This window comes from Moschus berezovskii, chromosome 7 (genome assembly GCF_049115385.1).
Source record: "Moschus berezovskii isolate FMDL1 chromosome 7, NW_MosBer_1.0, whole genome shotgun sequence".
In the NCBI taxonomy this organism is placed as follows: domain Eukaryota; kingdom Metazoa; phylum Chordata; class Mammalia; order Artiodactyla; family Moschidae; genus Moschus; species Moschus berezovskii.
The window spans coordinates 51,330,889-51,355,538 of record NC_142466.1 but is presented as its reverse complement, the minus strand read 5'-3'; the positions used below and the strand labels follow the sequence as shown (position 1 = coordinate 51,355,538).

Sequence of the window (24,650 nt, the reverse complement as noted above, 5' to 3'; positions counted from 1 at the left end):
GGATCTTCCTGACCCAGGGGCCGAACCCGCATCTCCTTCATTGAGGGTTCTTTACTGCTGAGCCATCTTATCAGGAAGCAAAAGATACTAAGACATAGTTCGAGCACTCAAGTCTGCTATGGACAGGATTTTATACTAAGCCTTAGTGAAAAGTGCACAAGACACAACAAACTGTCTCTATCTTCATGAAGTTTAGAAACATTAAGGGAAGTGGGAGAAAGAGGGGGAATTCAGATCAGTAAAAAGGCAACCATGCCACAAGATCATATAGTCAATAGATGTACAAGATGTCATGGAGCACCTCAGAGGGACATCCAGCCAGAGGACTAACAGTAAGAAGAATGTCTTCCTGGGGCCAAAACACTTGCTCTTTTTAGAAATAAAAGTAGTTCACTTGGCTGGGTCACAGTTTCTCAGGCTAAAGAGGTTGTCAAGAGCAAGATTATAAACTCATGTCAAGGAATTTGAACTTCAACCCAAATAGAAACTGCTGAAGGGGATGCCAAAATCAGATTGACACATATAAAGATCATTAAGGCTAAAATACAGAGAACATATTAAAAGGCAATATGACTCAAGACTAGTTCAGTTCAGTCGCTCAGTCGTGTCCAACTCTTTGCGACCCCATGAATCACAGCACGCCAGGCCTCCCTGTCCATCACCAACTCCCGGAGTTCACTCAAACTCATGTCCATCGAGTCGGTGATGCCATCCAGCCATCTCATTCTCTGTCGTCCCCTTCTCCTCCCGCCCCCAACCTTTCCCAGCATCAGAGTCTTTTCCAGTGAGTCAACTCGTCGCATGAGGTGGCCAAAGTATTGCAGTTTCAGCTTTAGCATCAGTCCTTCCAATGACTAGTTAGGAAGCTTTTATAATATTCCAAATGGTTAGGATCACAGAAGCAACCACCATTCAGGACGGGATGTTAACATGAAGTTTTGGACATGCAGAGTTTGACACATCTATGAAACATCAAAATGGAAATCACCTGGGTATGAAGTTAAACGAGAGGACAGATGAAGGATAAAAAAAATTTTTAAGGGGAAGCCAGAAAAGTAGGCAGAAAATCAGAAGAAAAGTGTATTAGAAACCAAGGGAACAAAAATGCTCAACAATAAGCAGGGAAACCATCCCCTAGATTCAGCAACGAAGTTGGTAGCGTGAGGCCTCACTCCTAAGCTTCAGACCATTATCTGCAAGGCTCTTCTGATCTACCAGTGAGCAAAATGGGGAAGGTGGGGAGGGCAAGTCTAAACTATACTGTTTCAGAACAAAAGTCTGCTCAACTTCACAGTGAAGCTGCATCTGAATAACACTGGGGAAATTCCTTTACAAATAAAAAATCTCCTTTATAAAATTAACTCTGAGTAAAAATGAAAACAAACTTAAGTCTACATAGCAAAAGAGAGAGAGAGAGACAGGAGTCATGCCAGTGATTTAATTCCCGTTTTTATGTAAAAGACCCTCAGGTGCACCAAGTTTATACTTGTCTCTAGCAGAATCTAGAAATGATACTCTTTTCCCCAGATCATTTCACTTTAAATATTTAATTTCACTTCTTTTCCCTACATATGGTATTTATTGTAGCCCTTCTATTTAACTGTAGTTTTAAAATGATACTTCTGAAACTTTTCCAATAAAGTACTCCTAAGGCAATGGCAACCCACTCCAGTACTCTTGCCTGGAGAATCCCATGGACGGAGGAACCTGGTGGGCTGCAGTCCATGGGGTCACTAAGTGTCGGACACGACTGAGCGACTTCACTTTCACTTTTCACTTTCATGCACTGGAGAAGAAAATGGCAACCCACTCCAGTATTCTTGCCTGGAGAATCCCAGGGACAGAGGTGCCTGTTGGGCTGTCATCTATGGGGTCACACAGAGTCGGACACGACTGACGCGACTTAGCACTAGTGTAAGCACATAACCCGTCCTTCAGGAAACTTCTCTGTTTACAAAGTTATGAATTAAGTGACCCCATGAACTCCTGAAAAGTCCTTAAGTTTGAGAAATACAGTCTCGGAGGGCACAGTAATTTTATTCTTACTCTTTCTCCGACAGTACGTTACAAACAAATATTAAAAAAAAAAAAAAGGCTGCGATAAAGAGTATTTTACACGAAAGGCAAGAAGAAACTGCCTGGTGGGGGAGGGGAATATACTGAGGAAGAGCTCTTGGGCGTTTTCAGAAAGGACACCTTTAATGGGAACCCACTTATAAAACATGTGTTTCTTGCCCCACTAAGCATAAGAGAAAAGCAAACTGAGACAGGTGACTGGTATTATTTCCATTTTCAAGTGAGGCAGTGAACTTCAGAAATGCAACTTGTTAAGGGTCGCATGCAATAGTGAGGGGCAGGTCCGTGCTTCACACTGCAAAGCTAGAATTAGTTTTAAAACTGCGAGGCTAATTTTCAACCTCAGTTGATAAATGTGACCCTAATGCGGAGGGGTCTGAGCATCATTAACCCATGAGGTGAGAAGGATCCCGTACGGCAGAAACTGACCCAGCCCCTACCTCAGAGACACTGGCCGTCGGCCAGAAGGCCTGGATGCCTAAGGAGAAGAGGCACCATCAGCCCCCAAATCCCAGAACAGCGTTCACTGAACTTTCTGACCGGGATGGTTAGTTACCTAAATACCCGGTGATAATTGTGACTGGGATCTTAGCGCCGGGGTCAGGCTTTTCCTCCTCCTCCTCCACCTCTCTTTGCTTCGCCTCAATGGGGACCAATTCAGGACAATCCTCTTCCGCCTGCTCCTCTTCCTCATCCGCAGAGTCAATACCACGAAACATCTTGCAAACACCAAAGCTCACCTCTCCCTATACTCAGGACCTGGGATGAAGACCCCACAAACCAGAGCTGCGCACGCAAAATGCGAGGCGCGTGCTTGACGTCATCACTTCGCGACGCGTGGCGCCTCCCGATCCCGCCCCCAGTTACCTGGGCTCGGGCTCAGGACCGCCACGCCTCTTAGACACGCCCCTACGGGCGCTGGGCACGCCCCTCGGGCGTGTTCTATGAAGGTGGGTGGAATTGTCAGGGCCGTACCTGACATCGTGTCTGTGTGAGACTACAGCCTTTATAGCTAATGGGCGGTTAGTGGCAGGATTGACGCCTTGAGACCAGGGCAGTTGGAATCTGAAGAGTAGCCCGTCCTAAACAGCTCCCACAGGGAATAGGCTACATCAACTTGACATTTCTTAGTATCATTAAAAATATTTTTCTAATTCAGAGGAGAAAGAATGGGAAGCTATAACAGTACAAAGGTAATTGTAATTTTTCTACCTGAACCAGTGAAACTTTTTTCTATTTTATAATTACAGCTTTTACGTTTATCCAATGTTTTACTGTGTACGTGCATTACTTTTATTTATTTTATCATCTCATTTTTTAAAATTTGGTCTCAGTTACTCTGAGTTCAAGCTTCCTTGGTGTCTCAGACCATAAAAAATCTGCCTGCAATGCAGGAGACCTGGGTTCAATCCCTGGGTCAGGAAGGTCCCCTGGAGAAGGGAATGGTTACCCATTCCAGTGTTCTTGCCTGGAGAATTCCATGGATAGACAAGTCTGGCAGGCTGTAGTCTGTGGAGTTCAAAAGAACCAGGCAGGACTGAGCAACTAACACACCCTGAATTCATTTATTCATACATTCTTCAGTGCCTGGCACTGTCATCAATAAGCTGTAGATAGTCTGAACAAAGAATGCCACCTCCCATATCAGTAAACAAAGGTTTTTGCAGACATCAAGTCATTAACCTCTGTAGCTACCCCAGCAGTTCACCATAAGGGGATTCAAGGAGGAAAACAGGATACTGGCCCAGGTAGTTAAGGTATATATCAAGGGAACGATTTAATTAAGCCCAGACTCTCGCAACTTCACACACAAAGAAAAATCACTAAATTTTTTTGTGTGCTAAGTTGCTTCAGTCGTGTCCAACTCTTTGAGACCCTATGGACCACAACTTGCCAAGCTCCTCTGTCCATGGGATTCTCCAGGCAAGAATACTGTAGTGGGCTGCCATTTGCTATTCCAGGGGATCTTCCTGATGCCCCCAAGCTTAAGTCCTCATGAATAAAACATAATTCTCAAATTTTAGGTTGTGTATTTTTTAAAGTCTGCAACAGCCCTCTTTTATATTTACATATATATTTAAGTATATTTGCAATGAACGCCTTTGACCTCACTTCTAACCCAAGAACAGTACCAAAAAGGACACCTATTCATGTGACTGTCTCCAAGTCTAATGCTCTGCCTCTCCTCTGAGATAGTAACCACTACTATGAATTGATCATGGCTGACTTATTTCCTCTTTTCTTTTTAGTTCTATCACTTATATAAATATGTACTTAACAGTATGTTGTTTAATTTTTTCCTGTCTTTGAATTTCATATAATATTCTAGGATTAGCTGATTTTTCAACTCCACTGTTGTATTATATGTTATATGACTCGTCAGCAATTTATTTATGCATTTCCTATCAGTCATTTTCAGGTTTTGCTCTTATGAACTGCATTGAGTGACCCTTCAGCATTGCTTCCTGAACAGAAAAAAACTGTTACAACCCTGATCACCTTCTCTTAAGTACTCCTCAGGCAAGTTCTTGCAGCTTCCCTTACATGACTGGGGCTGAATGTTACACTAACATCTCTTATCTGTCACCAGGAGGAACCTGTGCCCTATAGCAACTCAGTAAGTTGATGGACAAGTATGCTGTAACAGTCTGTAGCTCCAGTCAGAGCAAAAAGAGTTTTATACAGCAGTCAAAATGTCCATCAGCTGATGAATGGATAAACAAAATCATGTATCCATATAATAGAAAATTGTCTCACAATGAACAGAAATAAAGTACTGATACCTGCTACAAGGGACTTCCCAATTGGCTCTAGTGGTAAAGAAACTGCCTGCCAAGGCAGAAGACATAAGAGATACAAGTTAGATCCCTGGGTTGGGAAGATCCCCTGGAGGAGGGCATGGCAACCCACTCCAGTATTCTCCCACAGAGACAGGAGCCTGGTGGGCTACAGTCCATAGGGTCACAAAGAGTCGGACTTGACTGAAGGAACTTAGTATGCACGCATCTGCTGCAAGATGAATGAACCTCAGAAGCACTATGCTGAGTGAAAGAAGACATTCACAAAACACTGCATATTGTTTCACTTCATGTACGTGAAATGTCCAGATAAGCACATCTATAGAAACAAAATTGACTGGTTGTTACCAGACGCCAAGGGACTGAAGGCAGTGACTGCTAATGGGTACATTTTGGAGGTGATGAAAATGTTCTAAAATTGCTTGTTGGACATGGTAGCACAATTCTCTGAATACACTATAAACCACTGAGTTGTACCCATTAAATAGATGATTTGTTCTGTATATGGATTTTACCCTAGTAGAGCTGCTGTTTTTTCTGGGAATTCCTTGGCTGTCCCGTGGTTAGGACTCTGAGCTTCCAATGCCGGTGGGTCTGGATTCAATCCCTGGTCATGGAGCCATGATAAATAAATAAAAATATTTTTAAAAATGAATTAATAAAAGACTCCTCCATGCATCAAAATGTGGTGGTGCAAGTGTGTATTTGTGTAGAAGCACTGCCTGCAGTCTTGCCTCCAGCAGCTTCAGTCCTGGCCTTCTGAGTAGAGTTATCATTTGTTGTGATTTCACAATTGAGACATACTTTGGTATGAGTATAAAGATCAGAGCTGAAAAGTTTTCCTTTAGTCTTTTTCCATAACATTCTTCAGCAAGATGTCTCTTCACGAATTCTATGGAGTTCTACCACTTTCTTTTCTGACTCTAGTACCTGGCCAAATGTTAGGAAGCTCGTGCCTGAAGAGGTAAGGGTTTTGACTTGGTTATAAGGCTTTTGATTTCAGCTCTTCTTGTGTATCTGCGTTTGACTACTTTTTGTTGTTTTTCAGTTGCTAAGCCGTGTCCGGCTCCTTTGGGACACTATGGGCTCCTCTGCCTGTGGGATTTCCCAGGCAAGAATACTGAAGTGGGTTGCCATTTCTTTCTATTTTAACAGGACCTACCAATTTTATCCATTATATTTTGAGTGAGACATTGTTGTTGTTATTTAATTCAAAATGCCTTTTAAAGTAAGCTTTTAAAATGTCCTAAGTATAATATTCGGAGAAGGCAATGGCAACCCACTCCAGTACTCTTGCCTGGAAAAATCCCATGGATGGAGGAGCCTGGTAGGCTGCAGTCCATGAGGTTGCTAAGAGTCAGACATGACTGAGCGACTTCACTTTCACTTTTCACTTTCACGCATTGGAGAAGGAAATGGCAACCCACTCCAGTGTTCTTGCCTGGAGAATCCCAGGGATGGGGGAGCCTAGTGGGCTGCCATCTATGGGGTCGCACAGAGTCGGACACGACTGAAGCGACTTAGCAGCAGCAGCAGCAAGTATAATATTGTATAATCTTCAATACAGTCTCTTCTATTCTGCAATGTGTTACAGTCTATTCTAATGTTAACTTTAAAATTCCTCATTTTTGCAATTTTATTTAATCATAGTTGTTATGGTAAAACAACAGCAATGATAATGTGTGGATCCCTTACTGAGTGGTAGTCTTTATGTTAAATATATCAAATGTATTATCTCATTTAACTCAGCAAGTTAAATATAATTTTATACCCATTTTATAAGCAAGGAAACTGAGACTTAGAAAAGTTAGATATCTTGCTCAAAGTCATACATTCAGTAAATGGCAGTCCTACTGCACAGTTCAGACCTTTCTGACACTAAGTTCCGTGCTCTTCTAAACCAGGGATCTACAAACTTTTTCTATAAAGGGCCAGGCAATAAGTATTTCAGGCTTTACAGTCAATGGAAAAATTCAAGCATGTTATATCGGTACTTATAAGAGACAAAACAAATGTCCACGAATTTTAAAATCTGAAACATATAATTTTCATGTCATGAAATATCATTCTTTTAATTTTTCAACCTACAAAAAATATAAAAATCACTCTGAACTTGCAGTCTGTACAAAAAGAGGCAGCAAGTCATAGTTTGCCAACTGCTAATCTAAAGAGTCGGACACAACTGGGTGACTGAACAATAGCAAGAAAAACAATTTAATGTGCACTGCCTTGTTAAGCTGAATTAAACTAAATTTTGCAAAAACAGATCACCCCTGCTATTTTAAACTCAATTTGTAAATCACCATTGTAAATCCACTAGTAAATTCACCATTGCAACCACCCCTGTCCCCAAAGGGTTAAGTATATTGAGTGAGTGTGTGAGTGTGTGTGTGTGTGTCCTTAGTTGCTCAGTCGTGTCTGACTCTTTGCAACCCCATGGACTGTAGCCTGCCAGACTCCTATGTTTATGGGATTCTTCAGGCAAGAATACTGGAGTGGGTCACCATTCCCTTCTCCTGGGGATCTTCCTGATCCGGGGGTCAAATCTTAGTCTCCTGCATTGCAGGCAGATTCATTACTGTCTGAGCCACCAGGGAAGCCCACCATAGTAAAGTACCATACTAATATTCAGAGAAAGGTCTGAAGCTGAGAAGTTTAAACTGTTTCTCTAAGGGCACCAATACTTGACCTTCAGGAGACCCAAGTCTCTGCATTGTGGTAGGAGCCCTCTGTTGGCACACAGCAAATAGGCAAACTCTCACACTGTCTGGATTCCAGCAGCTCAGTTTTGTGCCATGTGTCCATTGGCATAATTCCATACTTCTCCATTTTGCCTTATTTTTCTTCTTTTGAATAGTTATGACAGTTGCCACGAAAAAAAGTAAGGACTGTAGCTACGTCCAAATCAGAGGACAGCTAAAAACAATGCCAACTTGGTATTTTTTTTTCCCTCTCAATTTTGCAACTTCCTGCAAAGGAAAGAACACACCAGTGAATAGCAATGAACAGCTCAGAGAAAAGGAAACTGGGGAGAATTTAAAAATAAGCCCAGTTCCTCTCATCTAGTTGTGGTTAGTAAATAAATAAACAAAATATTTCTTAAATTCTTATATGTATTCATTTATTTGCTATTTTTCATTAGCAACTTGGGAATATCTCTGAAAGGCCAGAGGCCTGTGGTTTTTATTCTTGTGACTGCCTGAGTTAGGACAGAATGACAATATTCAAGTATCATATAGTCCTGTTATGACATAAAACCACTTTAAGGACATGAAATAATATTCCTTCCCCAAAATATTGTAGGTGACTGGCAGGTGATACAGGACGATTTCTGTGTTTTAAGAGAGTGTGATTTTCATTTCTAAGGCTGTCAGTAATATTATTTGAATTCATTAGCTTAGTCTGTTAAACTATGCTACTTTTAAGGCTTAGTTTATAGTCTATTTATAGTCCAATCACTTGTAAATCAGGTTCCCACAAAATTTAAAAAAAGAAAAAACACTATTCAAAGCCTACAGGTTGGCCAACTTGATTGGTGCACTGTTCTCTCCAAAATATACTATCAGGCAAGGAGTGGGCATTGAGAAATACTTAAAAAAATGAGCAAATGATTTATATTGTAATGGTTTAGGAGACAGTTTAAATAATATCCTCATCTCTTCTCAATAGAAATTTAAAAGTGACAGTTGTGGCTTTAAGTTTCACTTTCTAACTTTTATGGTTTTAAAGAAATGTATGCCAAAATCCACAGGCACCTGCTTATGACTGCTTAAATGTAAATAAAAGACACAGAAACAAAAGTGGAAGATTCCCATTCTTCCTTTCTCTTACTATTTCTCCAAGTTTTCTCAAAGGGTGTTTACTTGCTCTTAACTGAACTACTGTGCTGTCAGCAAAGCCAGGGCTTCCTGGTTTCAAGATCAATGTACTTTGAGTCCCATAGTTCTTTCAATTAGGCACTATGATTTCATTTGTGGAGGAAGATTCATGAACTTTCTTTAGATTGACTTACTCACTTTCCTCTTATTATTTTAACATTTTTGTTCTTCCCTTGAGTCTCACCATAGGCTGCTCCAAATATGTAGCAGCAAATATTTTCAAGCCACCCAGCCACTTCCATATTTCTGTCTCAATCACATCATCTTTCTTTAGGAACCTCCTTCATTCACATCAGCATTCGTCAGCACACTTACTCCTTCTGCAGACTACCTTTATTTCAGTGATCCTTCCAAACTTATGTGTATAATAATTTGAAATTTTCTGAATTATTACTGTATGACTCCTCTTCTGTAATAACATCAGAATGCCTGAATTTTAAGCTAGGTACATAATCTCCTAGGATAAAGACTACCCTTCCTGGTCTACCTTGTGGCTAATTATGATCCTGTGATGAAGTTCTGGCTCATGGACTAGATGAGAACTGGTGTGTAGAAGTTTTGTGAAACTTTGTGTCTTTCTTCTTTCTCTTGCTGTCTGGGAGACAGCAGAGGTGACTGGAGTGCTTCTTGGTTACAGAGAATGGGAGTCACACCCCAGAGATGTGCAGGAGCAGGGACCGTGAAGCATCCATGCCCTGGTGTGGAGCTGCAAGAGAAGAAAATGAACTTATGTGGTGTTTAAATTTCTTTTCAAGCCACTGAAACAAATACTAACCAATAAAGGGTTTTGTTTGTCTTTAAAGTAATATAAATAACATGTGAATGTATTCTAATTAGAAAAAATTCAGATAGTTCATGTATATATGAGACTGTACTTACGTATATATGTGTGTGTATGCTGACATCTATGCAATATGTTTGGAAGAATACACATCACTGTAAGAGCATGGGACAGGTAACAGGTCAATAGGGAAAGAGATAAATGGTTACATTTTATTTGTAAATACATCTTTGTATCATATAACTGGTTACAAAAGACAAAAAGCATCTACAAGTTTTAAAACAGAAACTAGACACTTTTAAATAAGATAAATATCAACAATGTTTTATGACAGGCAAAATTTAAAATATCTATCAAAATATTAATTGTATATGCTTTTTGACCTAGAAATTCTATGGATAGAAATTTGTCCTTACAGACATTTATGACGTCTGTCTAGTCAAGGCTATGGTTTTTCCAGTGGTCATGTATGGATGTGAGAGTTGGACTGTGAAGAAAGCTGATCACCGAAGAATTGATGCTTTTGAACTCTGGTGCTGGAGAAGACTCTTAAGAGTCCCTTGGACTGCAAGGAGATCCAACCAGTCCATTCTAAAGGAGATCAATCCTGGGTGTTCATTGGAAGGACTGATGCTAAAGCTGAAACTCCAATACTTTGGCCACCTCATGAGACGAGTTGACTCACTGGAAAAGACTCTGATGCTGGGAGGGATTGGGAGTTGGAGGAGACGGGGACAACAGAGAATGAGATGGCTGGATGGCATCACCGACTCGATGGACATGAGTTTGAGTGAATTCTGGGAGTTGGTGATGGACAGGGAGGCCTGGCGTGCTGTGATTCATGGGGTCGCAAAGAGTCAGACACGACTGAGCAACTGAACTGAACTGATGGCAAGTGTGTTGTAGGTAAAATGTTGGAAAAATCCTAATTATCCACCAGTAAGGGAGTAGCTAAACAAATTTGGCTCATTCATACATTGGAATACTATGTAACGTTTTGCACCGTATTTCTGTATGAAACTGTTAGAAGCACCTTTATTTTCAAAAGCCCCCAAGAGAAAGAAAGAAGAGTCTGAATGAAGCATTCTGATTAACAGGAGAATCTATTCTATAAATGATAGATTTCTGATCATAAGTGTAGTAAATTCATGTACAGCTGAATTGAACAAATTTAATCTCTCATATGGGCAATGCCAAAGAATGTTCAAACTACCATACAAATGTGCTCAATTCACACGCTAGCAAGGTTACACACAAAATCCTTCAAGCTAGGCTCCAGCAGTATGTGAACCAAGAACTTCCAGATGTACAAGCTGGGTTTTGAAGAGGCAGAGAAACCAGAGATCAAATTGCCAGCATTTATTGCATCATAGAGGAAGCAAGGGAATTCTAGAAAAAACATCTACTTTTGCTTCATTGACTACACCAAAGCCTTTAACTGTCCGGATCACAATCAACCGTGTGAAAAATTCTTAAAGAGATGGGAGTACCAGACCACCTTACTTATGTCTTGAGAAACCTGTATGCAGGTCAAGAAGCAAGTTAGAACCAGATATAGAACAGACTGATTCAAAACTGAGAAAGGAGTATGACAAGGCTGGATATTGTCACCCTGCTGATTTAACTTATATGCAGAACACATAATGCAAAATGCTGAGATGGATGAATCATAAGCTGGAATCAAATTTGCCGGGAGAAATACCAAGAACGTCAGATATGCAGGTGATAGCACTCTAAAGTTAAGAGGAGATAAAGAGCCTCTTGATGAAGCTGAAAGAGGAGAGTGAAAAAGCTGACTTGAAACTCAGCATTCAAAAAACTAAGATCATGGCATCTGGTCCCATCACTTCATGGCAAGTAGATGGGGACAAAGTGGAAACAGTGACATTTTGTTTTCTTGGGCTCCAAAATCATAGCAGATGGCAACTGCAACTATGAAATTAAAAGCCACCTGCTCCTTGGAAGGAAAGTTATGATAATCCTATACAGCATTAAAAAGCAGAGGCATCTCTTTGCCAGCAAAGGTCCATATAGTCAAAACCTTGGTTTTTCCGGTAGTCAGGTATGGATGTGAGAGTTGGACCATAAAGAAGACTGAGCGCCAAAGAACTGATGCTTTCAAACTGTGATGCTGGAGAAGACTCTTGAGAGTCCCAGGGACAGCAAGAAGATCAAACCAGTCAATCCTAAAGGAAATTGACCCTGAATATTCATTGGAAGGACTGATGCTGAAGCTGAAACTCCAAGACTTTGGCCACCTGATGTAAAGAGCCAGCTCATTGGAAAAGACCCTAAGGCTGGGAATGATTGAAGGCAGGAGGAGAAGGGGATGACAGCGGATTAGATCACTGACTGAATGAACATGAATTTGAGCAAACTCCAGGAGATTGTGGAAGACAGAGGAGCCTGGCATGCTACAGTCCCTGGAGTTGCAGAGAATTGGACACGTAGTGACTGAACAACAACAATCTCCCATAACACTTATATTCTATAGATTAAATAACCAATTATAATTTTCTTTAACAAATATGTTTATAACTTTATGGTCTTTGCATGCTTCAAAGTTGAAGGTAACATTCCTGGGAGATAAAAGCATTGAAGTTAACAATTGATTCACCTGGAGAGCTACTTGCTCTTTTTCAGTGAACGTTGAAGAGAAAAGTTATTTAATATAACAGGGATTAACATATACACACTACTATATATATAAGGCTACCCACTCCAGTATTCTGGCCTGGAGAATTCCATGGACGGTATAGTTTATGGGGTCGCAAAGAGTCAGACACGACTGAGCAACTTTCACTTTCTTTCTTCCTTTCACTTTCACATATAAAGTAGATAACCAACAAGGACCTACTGTATATCACAAAGAACTATACTCAATATTTTGTAATAACCTATAGAGGAAAAGAGTCTGAAAAAGAATATAACTGAATCACTTTGGTGTACACTTGAAACTAACACATGTATGAATCAACTATACTTCAACAAAAAATTAAATAAAATTTAAAATTAAAAAATAAAGACCATGCTCTTAATCACGCACACACATAGATGTATATATAATTTATGATATATATAGCAGATATGGAGCATATATAATGATATATCATAACAGCTACAGGACCCACATAGACCTTTGCCCTACCTGGCACTAGCTCCTTGTTCGTTGTGCTTCCATGGTCACCAGAATGTAAAACATTCACCTTATTTTCTTAACTGAACAGAATAGTAACCAGAAGAGTACTCTGAGTTCTAAAAATTCTTGGGTCAATAAGATTCTGCCTTTCCAAGTTTCGCTTCAAATATCATTGTGACCCATAATTTCTCTTTTAATAGTAAGCAAAGAAGAATCAAGTTTTTAGGTTTAAAATGTTTTATTTCACTAACACAAGAGTCACTAAAAAGATATATTCTTAAGTTGAAAAAGAAAAGTACAGAATTAGCATGGTGTCACTGGGAATAGAGGAGCAGAAAAGAGAATGGTAAATATAATATTCAGTTGTAGCTCTTCATTTAAAAACATCTCAACATCAACTTGTTTTCATCCTTAGCTCTTTCTGAGCAATGGGTAAAACTTTTGTCACTACTTCACCATGAATCTCTCATCAATCCATTGACATTTTCCCAGCTGAAAGGTAAAATATCCTTTTAACCTTTAAACTTTTTATTTTGAAACTACTTCAAAATAACTTACAAAAGTTACAAAAACAGTACAAAGATTTCCACGTACACTCTTCATCCTATTTTCCCTGATTTTAATATCTCACACAATCCCACTGCAATTATCAAAAACAGGAAATTAACTTTGACACAATGCTATTAACTAATCTACAGACCTTATTCAAATGTTGCTAGCTGTCCCACTAACAGCTGTTTTCTGACCAGGATCCAGAACAGGCTCTCACATAGCACTTTGCTGTCACATCGCCTGTAATCAGGGGGTATTGCTTAGTCTGTCGTTTATGAACTGGAAACTTTGGAAGAGTGCTTGTCAGTTTTTTTTAGAACATCCCTCAACTTGGGTTGGAGAAGGAAATGGCAACCTACTCCAGTATTCTTGCCTAGAGAATCCTGTGGACAGACGAGCCTGGTGGACTGCTGTCCATAGGGTTGCACAGAGTCGGACATGACTGAAGCGACTTAGCACGCATGCATGCATTGGAGAAGGAAATGGCAACCCACTCCAGTATTCTTGCCTGGAGAATCCCAGGGACAGAGGAGCCTGGTGGGCTGCCTTCTATGAGGTTGCACAGAGTCAGACACGACTGAAGAGACTTAGCAGCAGCAGCAGCAGCAACTTGGGTTTGTCATATACCTCATAGGGATTAAATTCAGGTTATGCATTTTGTTTTGGCAATATTACATGTTGTATTCTTTTCTGTGTATCAATTCAGAAAGCACATGATATCCATTTGTCCCTTTACTGGTGATGTTAATTAACTCTGATCATTTATTAAAAGTAGCGTCTGCCAGATTTCTCCACCATAAAGTTAGTATTTTCCCCATTGTGGTTGATAAGTACCTAGAGGGTGATCCTTTGAGACTATGTAAAAGACCATGCTTTTCATCATACTTGTACTTTACCCAACAATTTTATCATCCACTATTCTTTTTTTAAATTACAGCTTTATTAAGGTATAATTTACCTAGCATAAAATTCACTCATTTTAAGTGTACAATTCAATAGTTTTGATGCATTTTTCCAGTTGTACAACAATCACCAACATCTAGTTTTAGAACACTTCCATCATCCCCCAAAATTCCTTTGTGTTTGTCTATAATCAATCTTCTCTCCACCTTGGGCTTCAAATAACCATTGATCTGTTTTCTGTCTTTGTTTATATAATGTACTAATCATTTTCTCATTATTTATTTGCTTGAATCCTTGTCTGCACAAGGGCAGACCTAGATAGTTGAGGAAGGAGAAATCTTAAGCCTAGAACATTGTTTGGTATTTGACACAGGACCACTGATCAGCCTGATAATCAAGAGAAATGATGAGTCATTCACTGACACCAAATCAAAAATAGCCTTTGGAAAGTTTGTATTTTAGTAGGAGTTAAATGATCCAGATGCCTTCAGTTCAGTTCAGTTCAGTTCAGTTGCTCAGTCGTGTCTGACTCTTTGGGACCCCATGAATCACAGCACACCAGGCCTCCCTGTCCATCACCAACTCCCAGAGTTCACTCAAACTCACCTCCATCGAGTCAGTGATACCATCCAGCCATCTCATTCTCCGTCGCCCCCTTCTTCTCCTGTCCCCAATCCCTCCCAGCATCAGAGTCTTTTCCAGTGAGTCAATTCTTCACATGAGGTGGCCAAAGTATTGGCGTTTCAGCTTCAGCATCAGCCCTTCCAATGAACACCCAGGATTGATCTCCTCTAGAATGGACTGGTTGGATCTCCTTGCAGTCCAAGGGACTCTCAAGAGTCTTCTCCAGCACCACAGTTCAAAAGCATCAATTCTTTGGCGATCAGCCCTCTTCACAGTCCAACTCTCACATCCATACATGACCACTGGAAAAACCATAGGCTTGACTAGACAGACCTTGGTTGGCAAAGTAATGTCTGCTTTTTAATATGCTATCTAGATTGGTCATAACTTTCCTTCCAAGGAGTAAGCATCTTTTAATTTCATGGCTGCAATCAACATCCGTAGTGATTTTGGAGCCCAAAAAAAAAAGTCTGACACTGTTTGCCCATCCATTTCCCATGAAGTGATGGTACCAGATGTCATGATCTTAGTTTTCTGAATGTTGAGCTTCAAGCCAACTTTTTCACTCTCCTCTTTCACTTTCTGCCATAAGGATGGTGTCATCTGCATATCTGAGGTTATTGATATTTCTCCCGGCAATCTTGATTCCAGCCAGATGCCTTAGATCTTCTATTAATTCATAAAATTCTTCCCAATTAAATTCCTCTCTGCAAAGTCAAAGGTACAAATTTGATGTCTTACAAATCTTCAGGAATTTTGATCCTATCACATCAACATGACTTGGAAAAATGTTAAGGTCCAGAGGTTTTGTTGGTGTTATAGGTCTTCCTTCCTTGGTTTACTGTTGAAAAGTGTTTTCATCAGAGCCAATTTAATTAACTCAGTGCAATATAATTTCAGGGTTGTTATGTCTTTCACACACCCTCCAAGTGAGTATGAAAAAGCTTCATCCGTTTTGAGATGCCAGCTAGCAGTGTATAGACCAGATAGAGCTCACAGTTATGTTTTTTGTGTTGTTGCTGTTTAGTCACTCAGTCATGTCCAACTCTTTGTGACCCTGTAGACTGTAGCCTGCTAGGCTCCTCTGTCCATGAGATTTCCTGGGTAAGAATACTAGAGTGAGTTGCCATTTCCTTCTCCAGGGGATCTTCTCGATCCTGGGATCAAACCCGCCTCTCCTGCTTGGCAGGGAATTCTTTACCACTGAGCCACAAGAGAAGTCAATGTGTTCTGTGTTAAGTATTGTTTTTTAAATCCTAGATATTTCCATCAGTAAAATTTACATATTTAGCTTTTCTTGAGAAATCCTTAAATCTTGTGATACAAGACTCATGTTTCCATAGCTAGAGACAAGCAGTGGCAGTTCACTTGAGGAACAGAGCACTTGTGAGAGCAAGACGCTTTAGTCTGGCACATCCCACCAATTTCTTACTCAGTCTTACCAAGACTGCTTCTCTCATTTAAGCTCCTTGCCCAGCCCCATTGGGCATTTAAGTTTGCTCTCCTAAGCTGAAATTTGAGCAAGATTGTTGGATATTTTTGTTGAGCCAGATCTAACAGAATAAAACTCACTAATCTTGAGTGTACGGATTAATTTTTTCACATAACCACAGATTTTTATATAGGAAATTTTAACTTTTTTTCTTCCTTTACCTACACCTACACCTTATACAGACACTATTTCTATCTCCCCACTCTTTCAATGAGTTTATGCTGGACTGCAGCATGCCAGACTTCCCTGTCCTCCACTATCTCCCGGAGTTTGCTCAAGCTGTCTGTTAAGTCTGTGATGCTACCCAACAATCTCATACTCTGCCACTCTCTTCTTTTGCCTTCAATCTTTGCCAACATCAGGGTCTTTTCCAACATTGGCTAGATTAATATTTATTTCAACATTATTATGAATGTATACATGATATTTACAGAAAACTTTCAGGGAATCCTATGAATATCCTTTTCTTTCTTTCAACTTTTCATTTTCTCTGAAATTAATACTTTTTTGTTGTTGTTCTTATAGTTTTGTTTGCTTACTATTGTGTACCTATCACTGTTCTATCTCAAACTCTTAAACACTTGTCTCAATATTCTTTTGGTATCTTCAAAAGAATCAGGTATTCCTTTAACCTCATATTTTCACAAAAACTATTCTGGGGTCTTGTGACACTTTGTTCTTGGACTTCCAACCTCTAAAAGTGTGAGAATAAAATTCTGTTATCTAAGCTACCCAGTTTGTGGTATCTTGTTATGGCAGACCTAGCAAATGAATACACCAGTGTTTTAAAACTGCATGATAATATGCCTTGAAGTGGGTCTAATTCCATTTATTATCTGGGCACTCAGTGGTTCTTACAATCTGCAAACTCATGTCCTCTCCTTGAATTTTCTAGGATTATTTTATCGTTGACTTTCTTTCCTATATTTTTCCCTGTCTCTCTTTGTGGGACTCCTCTCATACAGCTGTGATCTTATGGTCCTATAACTTTCTTTCTTTTTAATTTTTTAAACTCGTTTTCTACTTCTATGTCTTTTTGCTCTACTCTCTATATTGAGATTTGCTCAACTTAATTATTCAAAGGTTTTTTTGAATTTTTTATTCTGTTAGTCCTCAGGTCCCCTTTTTAATTCCCTTAATGTTCCTTTAAAAAATAATACAATGCTCTTGTTTCATGGGGTCAATATCACCTCTTATCCCTCTATGGATATTTATAATAGTTTTCTGACCCCTTCACAGGCTTGGTTTCTTCCACACTTTTTGTTTGTTTGTTTTGGTCTCTACCTTTCAAATTGGTTTTCCTTAGATGTCTGACAATCGTTGGTGGTCTATTCACATTTAGGAGTGAGGTACTAAAAAGGCTTCTTAGGAGTTCTGACCCCATGGGTGAGCCTTGTAGACTGTCAGCTTCAGCTTCAAGGGCTCTGGCTGGCCCGTATGACTTGATGTCTTCCTCTCAAGGTGGTCAGATGCCCCAGAGAAATTACCATGGGGCTCTAAAATTAGAACAGAGGTAAAATACTTGGGGCTTTACTGGGCTATAAATGTTTCATAAATGTTTCTGTTTATGGTATTGAATTTCATCCCCAAACGTGCCAAGTTTTCTCTAAAAAGTAGTTCTATTTTATCTCATTCAGCCCCTGCCTGGCTGGGACAGGAACAGTTACCTGGCTGAACAGGCTTGAACAGAGGATCTATGGATCTAACCACATCTTAAACTCACTTACAAACCAATCCTCCTGTTTTTAATCCCACCTTTATCCACATTTATGGAGGCACCAGGTATTCCCAGGTACTTTGGGAGGTCTTTGATGTAATCAGGTACTTTCTAGCTCTTTCCGAGGCAAGTTAAGGGGTCATCTTTCTTGGCTGGATACCTCTTGTTTTTATGACTTCTAAATCCCAAATTTCATTGTTCTTCTTGTCCCTCCTAATCTCATTATCATTGTAAGGTTTCTGCCTTAAAAAGCAATTCCTTTGCTGTCACTTTACTGGGTTTCAAGAAAAAGCCAAAGTAAACATGTATATTCAATTGATCACCCCAAATTAGAAGTCAATTTTACATTTTCACAAGGGAATTAAAAGCTGGCTCAGGAGTGTTTGAAGACAAACAGGTCTGCTTTAAATTTTGCTACTGGCCATCCCCACACTCCATCTATCTGATTGACAAATATGTCCATGGAACAGAAATTACAGCTCTGACTCATGCTTTTATCTGAGCAACCACAAGTTTATTCACATTTTTGGTTCATTTGTCAACTGAAAAGGAAACTAATTCTACTAGCTTTAACTCTAACCAAAGGAATCTGAAAAAACTTCCTATCTTCCTCGCTTTGGTTGGGAGTAATGATCCTCCCCCAATCCCTGATTTTCTTCCAAAATAACACAGCCTCTGAATTTTGAGTGCTCAGTATGTGCTGGGCATTGAGCTAGGCACTTTTGCATGCATCATCCCATTTAATCCTCCCTGCAACCCTACAATGCCCACATTACTGTTCCCATTTTGCACAGTGGGAAATTGAGGCTCTGAAAACCTAAAGGGTTTGTTCAGCTTCACACATCTATTAAGTGGCAAAACCAGGGTTTAAATCCGAGTCAGCCTGTGTCCTGACCCTCTTTTAACCCCACTATACTCTCTTGATGATGATTTAGTTCTGGACTTCTTGAATGTTCATTTGCATGTCCCTGGGTCATTTAATTATGTTCTCTTCTCCATTTCTGATGCAATTCTCATACTCTGTGCTGTATGTGAGTGAATGGCATCCAGTTGCTTCAGCCTTCCACCCTTCTTACCCACCTTACACATCACTTCCTTGGGAAAGATTCCATGACTTTCCAGGAATCAATTTGGTGTCTTTTGTGCACTCTTGTAACATATACAGAATCCTGTTTGCCTTATTAAACCAGTGAGTACCCTTTCTAGAAATTATTTATTTACTTATCTCTCAACTACACTAAACTATAGGCTCCTGAGAACAGTGGCAATGGTCATCTTATCCATGTGACATGACTACAGCCTAGTGGAATGCTTGGCACAGAGCGGGTGCTCATTACATACTTTGTTGAATGAATGAATAAATGAACAAAATTATACTTACATCTCAGACTGAATGAAATTTTTTTCTCATTTAAAATGTTCTAAATGATATTTTGACATTTGTCAAACAGGACTTTAAAAAACTCAAGTCTTTAACACTTTACATGAACTATTCAGAATACAGATAATATTTTAACTCACATATAAAACAGCTGTGTGGATGTTAATCCATGAAGCAAGTGCTGACAAGTTTTCAAAATACCTATTGAATTTCACTGTAGAATTTTAATCTATGTTTTAACTAAAATGTCATCTTATTCTCAAATAAAAATCTGTCATGCTTTGAAGCCTTCTGTTTTAATTGTGGGGAAATCCCATAATTTAATGATAAAGTAAAATGCAGGAAATAATCAGAAAAGAATTTTTTATCTCCAGTTGTTACTGTGAATGGATCTGTTGCTATTTTTCTTGCCTCAAGAAAAGATAAGATTACCTCTTATCACCATTCCTGAGGAAATAGAAATTCATACAACTGTTATCAGAATTTATGCAAAATGTTTCTCAGAAGATGTGATTTTCCAGCTCAGACATTCTCTAATTTGAAATCAGCCAAATAAAAAGAGGAGATAGATGGGATTATAATACAAATGGGGAGAAGTGAAAAACTCCTTGAAAGAACGTACTTTTTACACAGTTTTAAAAATTGCAAAGAAGTCAACTGCTTTGTTGTGACACCTCATACAAGTCTTTACGGTGACTTGAGAAGCCACCTGTTTATTCTATATGGAATCAAGGAAGGTCGAGGAGGCCATAGTTAACCTCTGATATACCCTTGAGGGAAGAGTGTCATTGACCAAATACTAATTTCCCAGATATATTCATAGCATTGCCACACAGTAATGAGAATAAATGGTCTATTATACATTGAAATAATTACTGGTAAAATAAAGCATCAACTGTGGCATTTTTCAATAACCTACCCCAGGGACGACAGAGAATGAGATGGCTGGATGGCATCACCGACTCGATGGACATGAGTTTGAGTGAACTCCAGGAGTTGGTGATAGACAGGGAGGCCTGGCGTGCTGTGATTCATGGGGTCACAAAGAGTCGGACACGACTGAGCGACTGAACTGAACTGAACTGACCCCAGTATCCAAGAGCTCATAATCTAGGGAAGAGAACGCCCTGAACTATGGCCTTCCTAAATGTGGCAGAATATCTAAACCTCTAGTAACACAAAGTTGAAATACAAGTTCCACTGGGATAAACAAATACAACAAATGATATTCCACAGCCAGAACACCATATGCAGAATTTACCAAGGAAATTTTGAGAACCATTTCAGTAACTCTTGGATCCCACAGGATTTTTGAATTTTTTTTTTTTTGGAGACTATTTTGCCAAAGAGAGTTCCTATGTCCGCCTGTGGGGACAGGAGACATAAATGAAGGAGGACTGCCACTTCCTTCCAGGGCTTCCAAAATACATTTCAGAGCTTGAAATGACAATGTTATTGTGGCTGGGAGACACAAATACACTGCCTGATTCCTGCCCAAGGATATTAAAGTGGCCTGGGGAACAAAGGTAGAGGTTGTGTTGGGATCAACCAGGATAGTCAAACCAAGAGTTTATAAGCAGCTTCTTTTATTTCTTTAAAAAATATTTAATTTTCTCCCCTTCTGTGGGTCATCTTTTCACATTGTTGGTGTGTTGGGGTAGACCCAGGGAGCTACACTGGGTCTCTGTTGTGGTTCATGGCCTTTCATTGTGGCATAGAGGCTTTCTCTACATGCCCTGCGGCATGCAGGATCTTAGTTCCCTGACCAGGAATGGAACTCACGTCCTTTGCCTTGGAAGACAGATTCTTAACCACTGGACCACCAGGGAAGTCATCTCAGTGGATGAAAGCAGTTTCAGTGGATCAGATGTGGGCCACATGGAAAAGATCCAACCAAGAGTCATTTGGGGTGCTGTCAAGTAGGATCACTTAGAGAGTGAAGAACCCTAGCAGAAGGAAATCGGAGGGGAGCTGCAAAGGAGTCACAAGTGAACAACAGGCATAGAAATGTGCAAACCAGTAACACGGCCTATAGAAGAGAGGTCTCCAGGAAAGCAGTTTTCCAAAGGACCTAAGCAAGTCCCCAGAAAAGAGTCAGCTTTGAATATTAAAAGCTTCCTTATTTACCATTCCTCCAACCCCAAGAGGTCAGAAACTGGCTAGCCAGCTGGAGTAGGAGAAGAAAAGAAAAATGGTATAAAGTGGAGAGAAGAAGCCAGCCATGCATCCTTCCCCACCTTTGCTGCTGCAGGCTGCCAGGCTCAAGCCCTCCCCAGCTGGGGGAATATTTGGCATTAAAGATAAGGTGGAATTTTGATCAGGATCTTGGGCTAGACATTTTGGCCTCAGACTTGAAACTATGTTTGCACCTAAGAACATTGACCTAAGAGAAAAAGTCATGGAACCTGCCCACCTTCCCATATGTGGTTGGCAAGAATTATCCTCACTGAAGGCACTTAGAAAGGCAGTGGGAAACCATAATAAAGATGTGTTTTGCTTCCATTTACCAGTCATACACTCACTAAATGGGTTACCAGGACATTCACATTTGTATACTCAGGATTTATTTTTCTTTATTTTGTTATTGAGGTATAGTTGATGTACACTATCATATAAATGTCAGGTATACATCATAGTGATTCATGATTTTTTTTAAAAAAGTATTGAATTTTAAAAAGGTTTATTTCTGAACAATGATCTGGTCCTGGAAAGAGAACCACGTCAGGATTCTAAACACTGAAATGGGAAAAAAGCATTTGAAAAGTGCATACAAACTTTGGTCTGGTGCTGACAGGCATCCATGGGCAACAAAATTTCTGAAATTCTATAAACTTGTCTGGTTTCTGTTTTTCTCCAAATGACTCAAGGTGTTTAGGGAGATCATAGTTACTTAAAGAGAGATACCCTCCTTTTGGAGATACCCTCCAAAAGGGTAGAGATTACTCAGAAGGGTAGATACAAATCAGCAAGAAAAACTCTAAGGGTTTTTCATAGGCAAGTGGGACAAAACACAAATAGACACACAAGAAAAATACAACTAATTAATGAAATAATATGGGAAAATATTCAGCTCATTTAATAAACACATAAAGCATTTTAAAATTTATTTTTAGTTGAGTAAACTTGTGAAAATTAAAAGTGAATACCAGTGTTAGTGAAGGTATGAAAGAGTCTCACACATTGCTGATAATTTGGCATAAACTTAAAGCCAAAATTATGGCTGTAATTTTTATTTGTATTTTTAACTTTTTATTTTGAAAACTTTATAGATTCACAAAGCAGAAACTTCTACTCCTCATCTAGATTGACTAATTATTTACTTTGTTATTTTCAATTTTATTTTGGTATTATAAATATTATCATTATCATTATTGACCATCTGAGAATAAGTTCCAGACATCACACCATTCTGCCCCTTTACCATAAATACTTCAGTGTATATCTCCTAAGAATAAGGATAATCTCTTTATTCTCTTATACAACCATGGTGTAAGTATCAAGTTTAGCAAATGTAATTTTGATACAATACTATTACCAAATACAGAGTCAGTTGGCAGATCTTACCAGTTGCTTAGTAGTTTTCTTTAAGGTATCCTTTTCTTCATCCATGATCCACTTCTGTGTCCCTCATTGCTTTGAGTTTTTCTGTCTGTTTAGTCTTGTAAGCTGTACCAGTTCCTCAGCTTTTGTCTTTCATGGCATTGACATTTTTGAAAAACAATTGGCAGTTGTTTAGTAGAATGTCCTTCAACGTAAGTTTGTCTACTAGTTCCTCATGATTACACACAGGCTTTTTTGGCATGAGTTTCCAACTTTTGACCTAATAATTTCCACTTCTGGGAATCTATTATGAAGAAATAATAGTAAGGAAAAAACAGTTTTAATGTTGTATTTATACGAGATGAGGAATGTCCACTAAACCTATTCTGATAATCGTTTTATGATATAAGTCAAATCATTATGTTGTATAACTTAAAAGTATACAGTACTGTATGTCAGTTATCTCACAATAAAACTGGTGGAAAACCCCAATTTATATGGCTCCAAAGCAGCACAAATGTCAAATAATAATAAAATTACAGCCCGCATGTTCTGAGAGCATGTACTCAACAAGCAGCAGTATGTTCTATTGTTTATGTGCTTCATCTTATTTAATCTCCCTCCCCCATAAATCCTTCCTCTCTCCAGGCAAGATGACTTTGGGAAAATTGCCTAAAACTTACTGTAAAGAAATATTTATTTCTTCCTTAGTGTCCAGTGTGCATGTGCTCAGGTTGAGGAAGATGGGGATGGCAGTGCCAGACCTGGGAGACGGAATCCTTACCACCCTTTGTCTATATTCTACTGGATAGTCCTTACCATGGACTGCCAGGAGGCACGAGGTATCCCCTAAGAGCCAATGGCATTTATAGAAACGGCAGTCACATGGTAGCTGGTTTCACAGGCTTTGGGAAAAAGTCTGAATTCTTTGCCAGGACCCTCACATTCAGGTCCTGCACACCTTCCAAGTTTCATTTCTGGCCTCTTCAGTCTGCACTCTCTGGGCTCCATTATACTTTTAATTCCCAGGGTGGGCAGTGGTGTCTCCTGGCTCCCTGCCTTCGCATGCAGTATTTCTTCTGCTTGGAGTATCCTGAATGCGCTCTTCTCTGCGTGGTGAATGCTTGCTTGTCATTTAAGACCAGTTCCCATGTCACTGGGTCAGTAAAGTCATTCTTCCTCAGTGTTAACTTCTCTGCCAGCACCCTCTTCACCAGCATAAATCATTTCCTGTCTGTGCTTCCTCACTGTCATAGAGTTTTGTGCAACAAAACATTCCTGATTGTCCCACGGAACTCAAGCCTCTTCTTTCCTTGGTAACATGTATCTTGCTGCTAGATCATGAATTCTGGGAAGTCACTGAGCAAGTATGTTAATGGTTTTGCCCTTAGTAGCATTTAGTTCAGAACTGACATGTGGGAACCACTTGATAAATATTTGGGGAATTAAAGGAAGGTACATAAATGATGAGAAGATTCATTCATTCATTCACAAATTGATCCAAGGTCCTTCTTTCTAGTTATAAAATGCTATAGCATGAGTACTTCCTATTGATGAAATAGCATTGTATATTAGAATATGGCCTAATTTACATTTAAAATACTTATATATAGTAACATAACCACATAAGATATATACATACATATATGAGTGTGTGTATATACAGTAATTCCCCCTTATCCAAAGGGGATACGTTCCCAGACCTCAGTATGTGCCTGAATCTGTGGATAGTATTGAACCATACATATAATATTTTTCCTAAACATACA

The 24,650-nt window shown here is 39.4% G+C and overlaps 1 protein-coding gene and 1 long non-coding RNA gene across 8 annotated transcripts in view; both read right to left on the bottom strand.

The window, feature by feature from the left end:
• LOC129557627 (zinc-regulated GTPase metalloprotein activator 1B) overlaps positions 1 to 2,908 on the bottom strand; it is a 52,878-nt gene extending 49,970 nt beyond the window's left edge. For all 4 annotated transcript variants that reach the window (XM_055428346.2, XM_055428345.2, XM_055428343.2 and 1 more), the window contains exon 1: positions 2,633 to 2,908. In XM_055428346.2, coding sequence (XP_055284321.2) covers positions 2,633 to 2,795 — 163 coding nt within the window. In that variant the 5' untranslated portion in view covers positions 2,796 to 2,908. The remainder of the gene's footprint in view (positions 1 to 2,632) is intronic.
• A 4,598-nt stretch (positions 2,909 to 7,506) lies between these two features.
• LOC148777327 (uncharacterized) lies at positions 7,507 to 23,983 on the bottom strand. Of its 4 annotated transcripts, XR_016037769.1 has the most exons (4): positions 23,565 to 23,983; positions 22,906 to 23,185; positions 9,240 to 9,458; positions 7,507 to 7,843 (listed from the first exon to the last, which is right to left on the bottom strand). It is a non-coding gene; the product is annotated as an uncharacterized LOC148777327 (long non-coding RNA). The 4 variants fall into 4 exon arrangements; XR_016037766.1 differs by lacking the exon at positions 7,507 to 7,843 and having other exon boundaries at positions 8,011 to 9,458; XR_016037767.1 differs by lacking the exon at positions 7,507 to 7,843 and having other exon boundaries at positions 8,011 to 9,458; positions 23,701 to 23,983.
• Between the last annotated feature and the right edge of the window lie 667 nt (positions 23,984 to 24,650).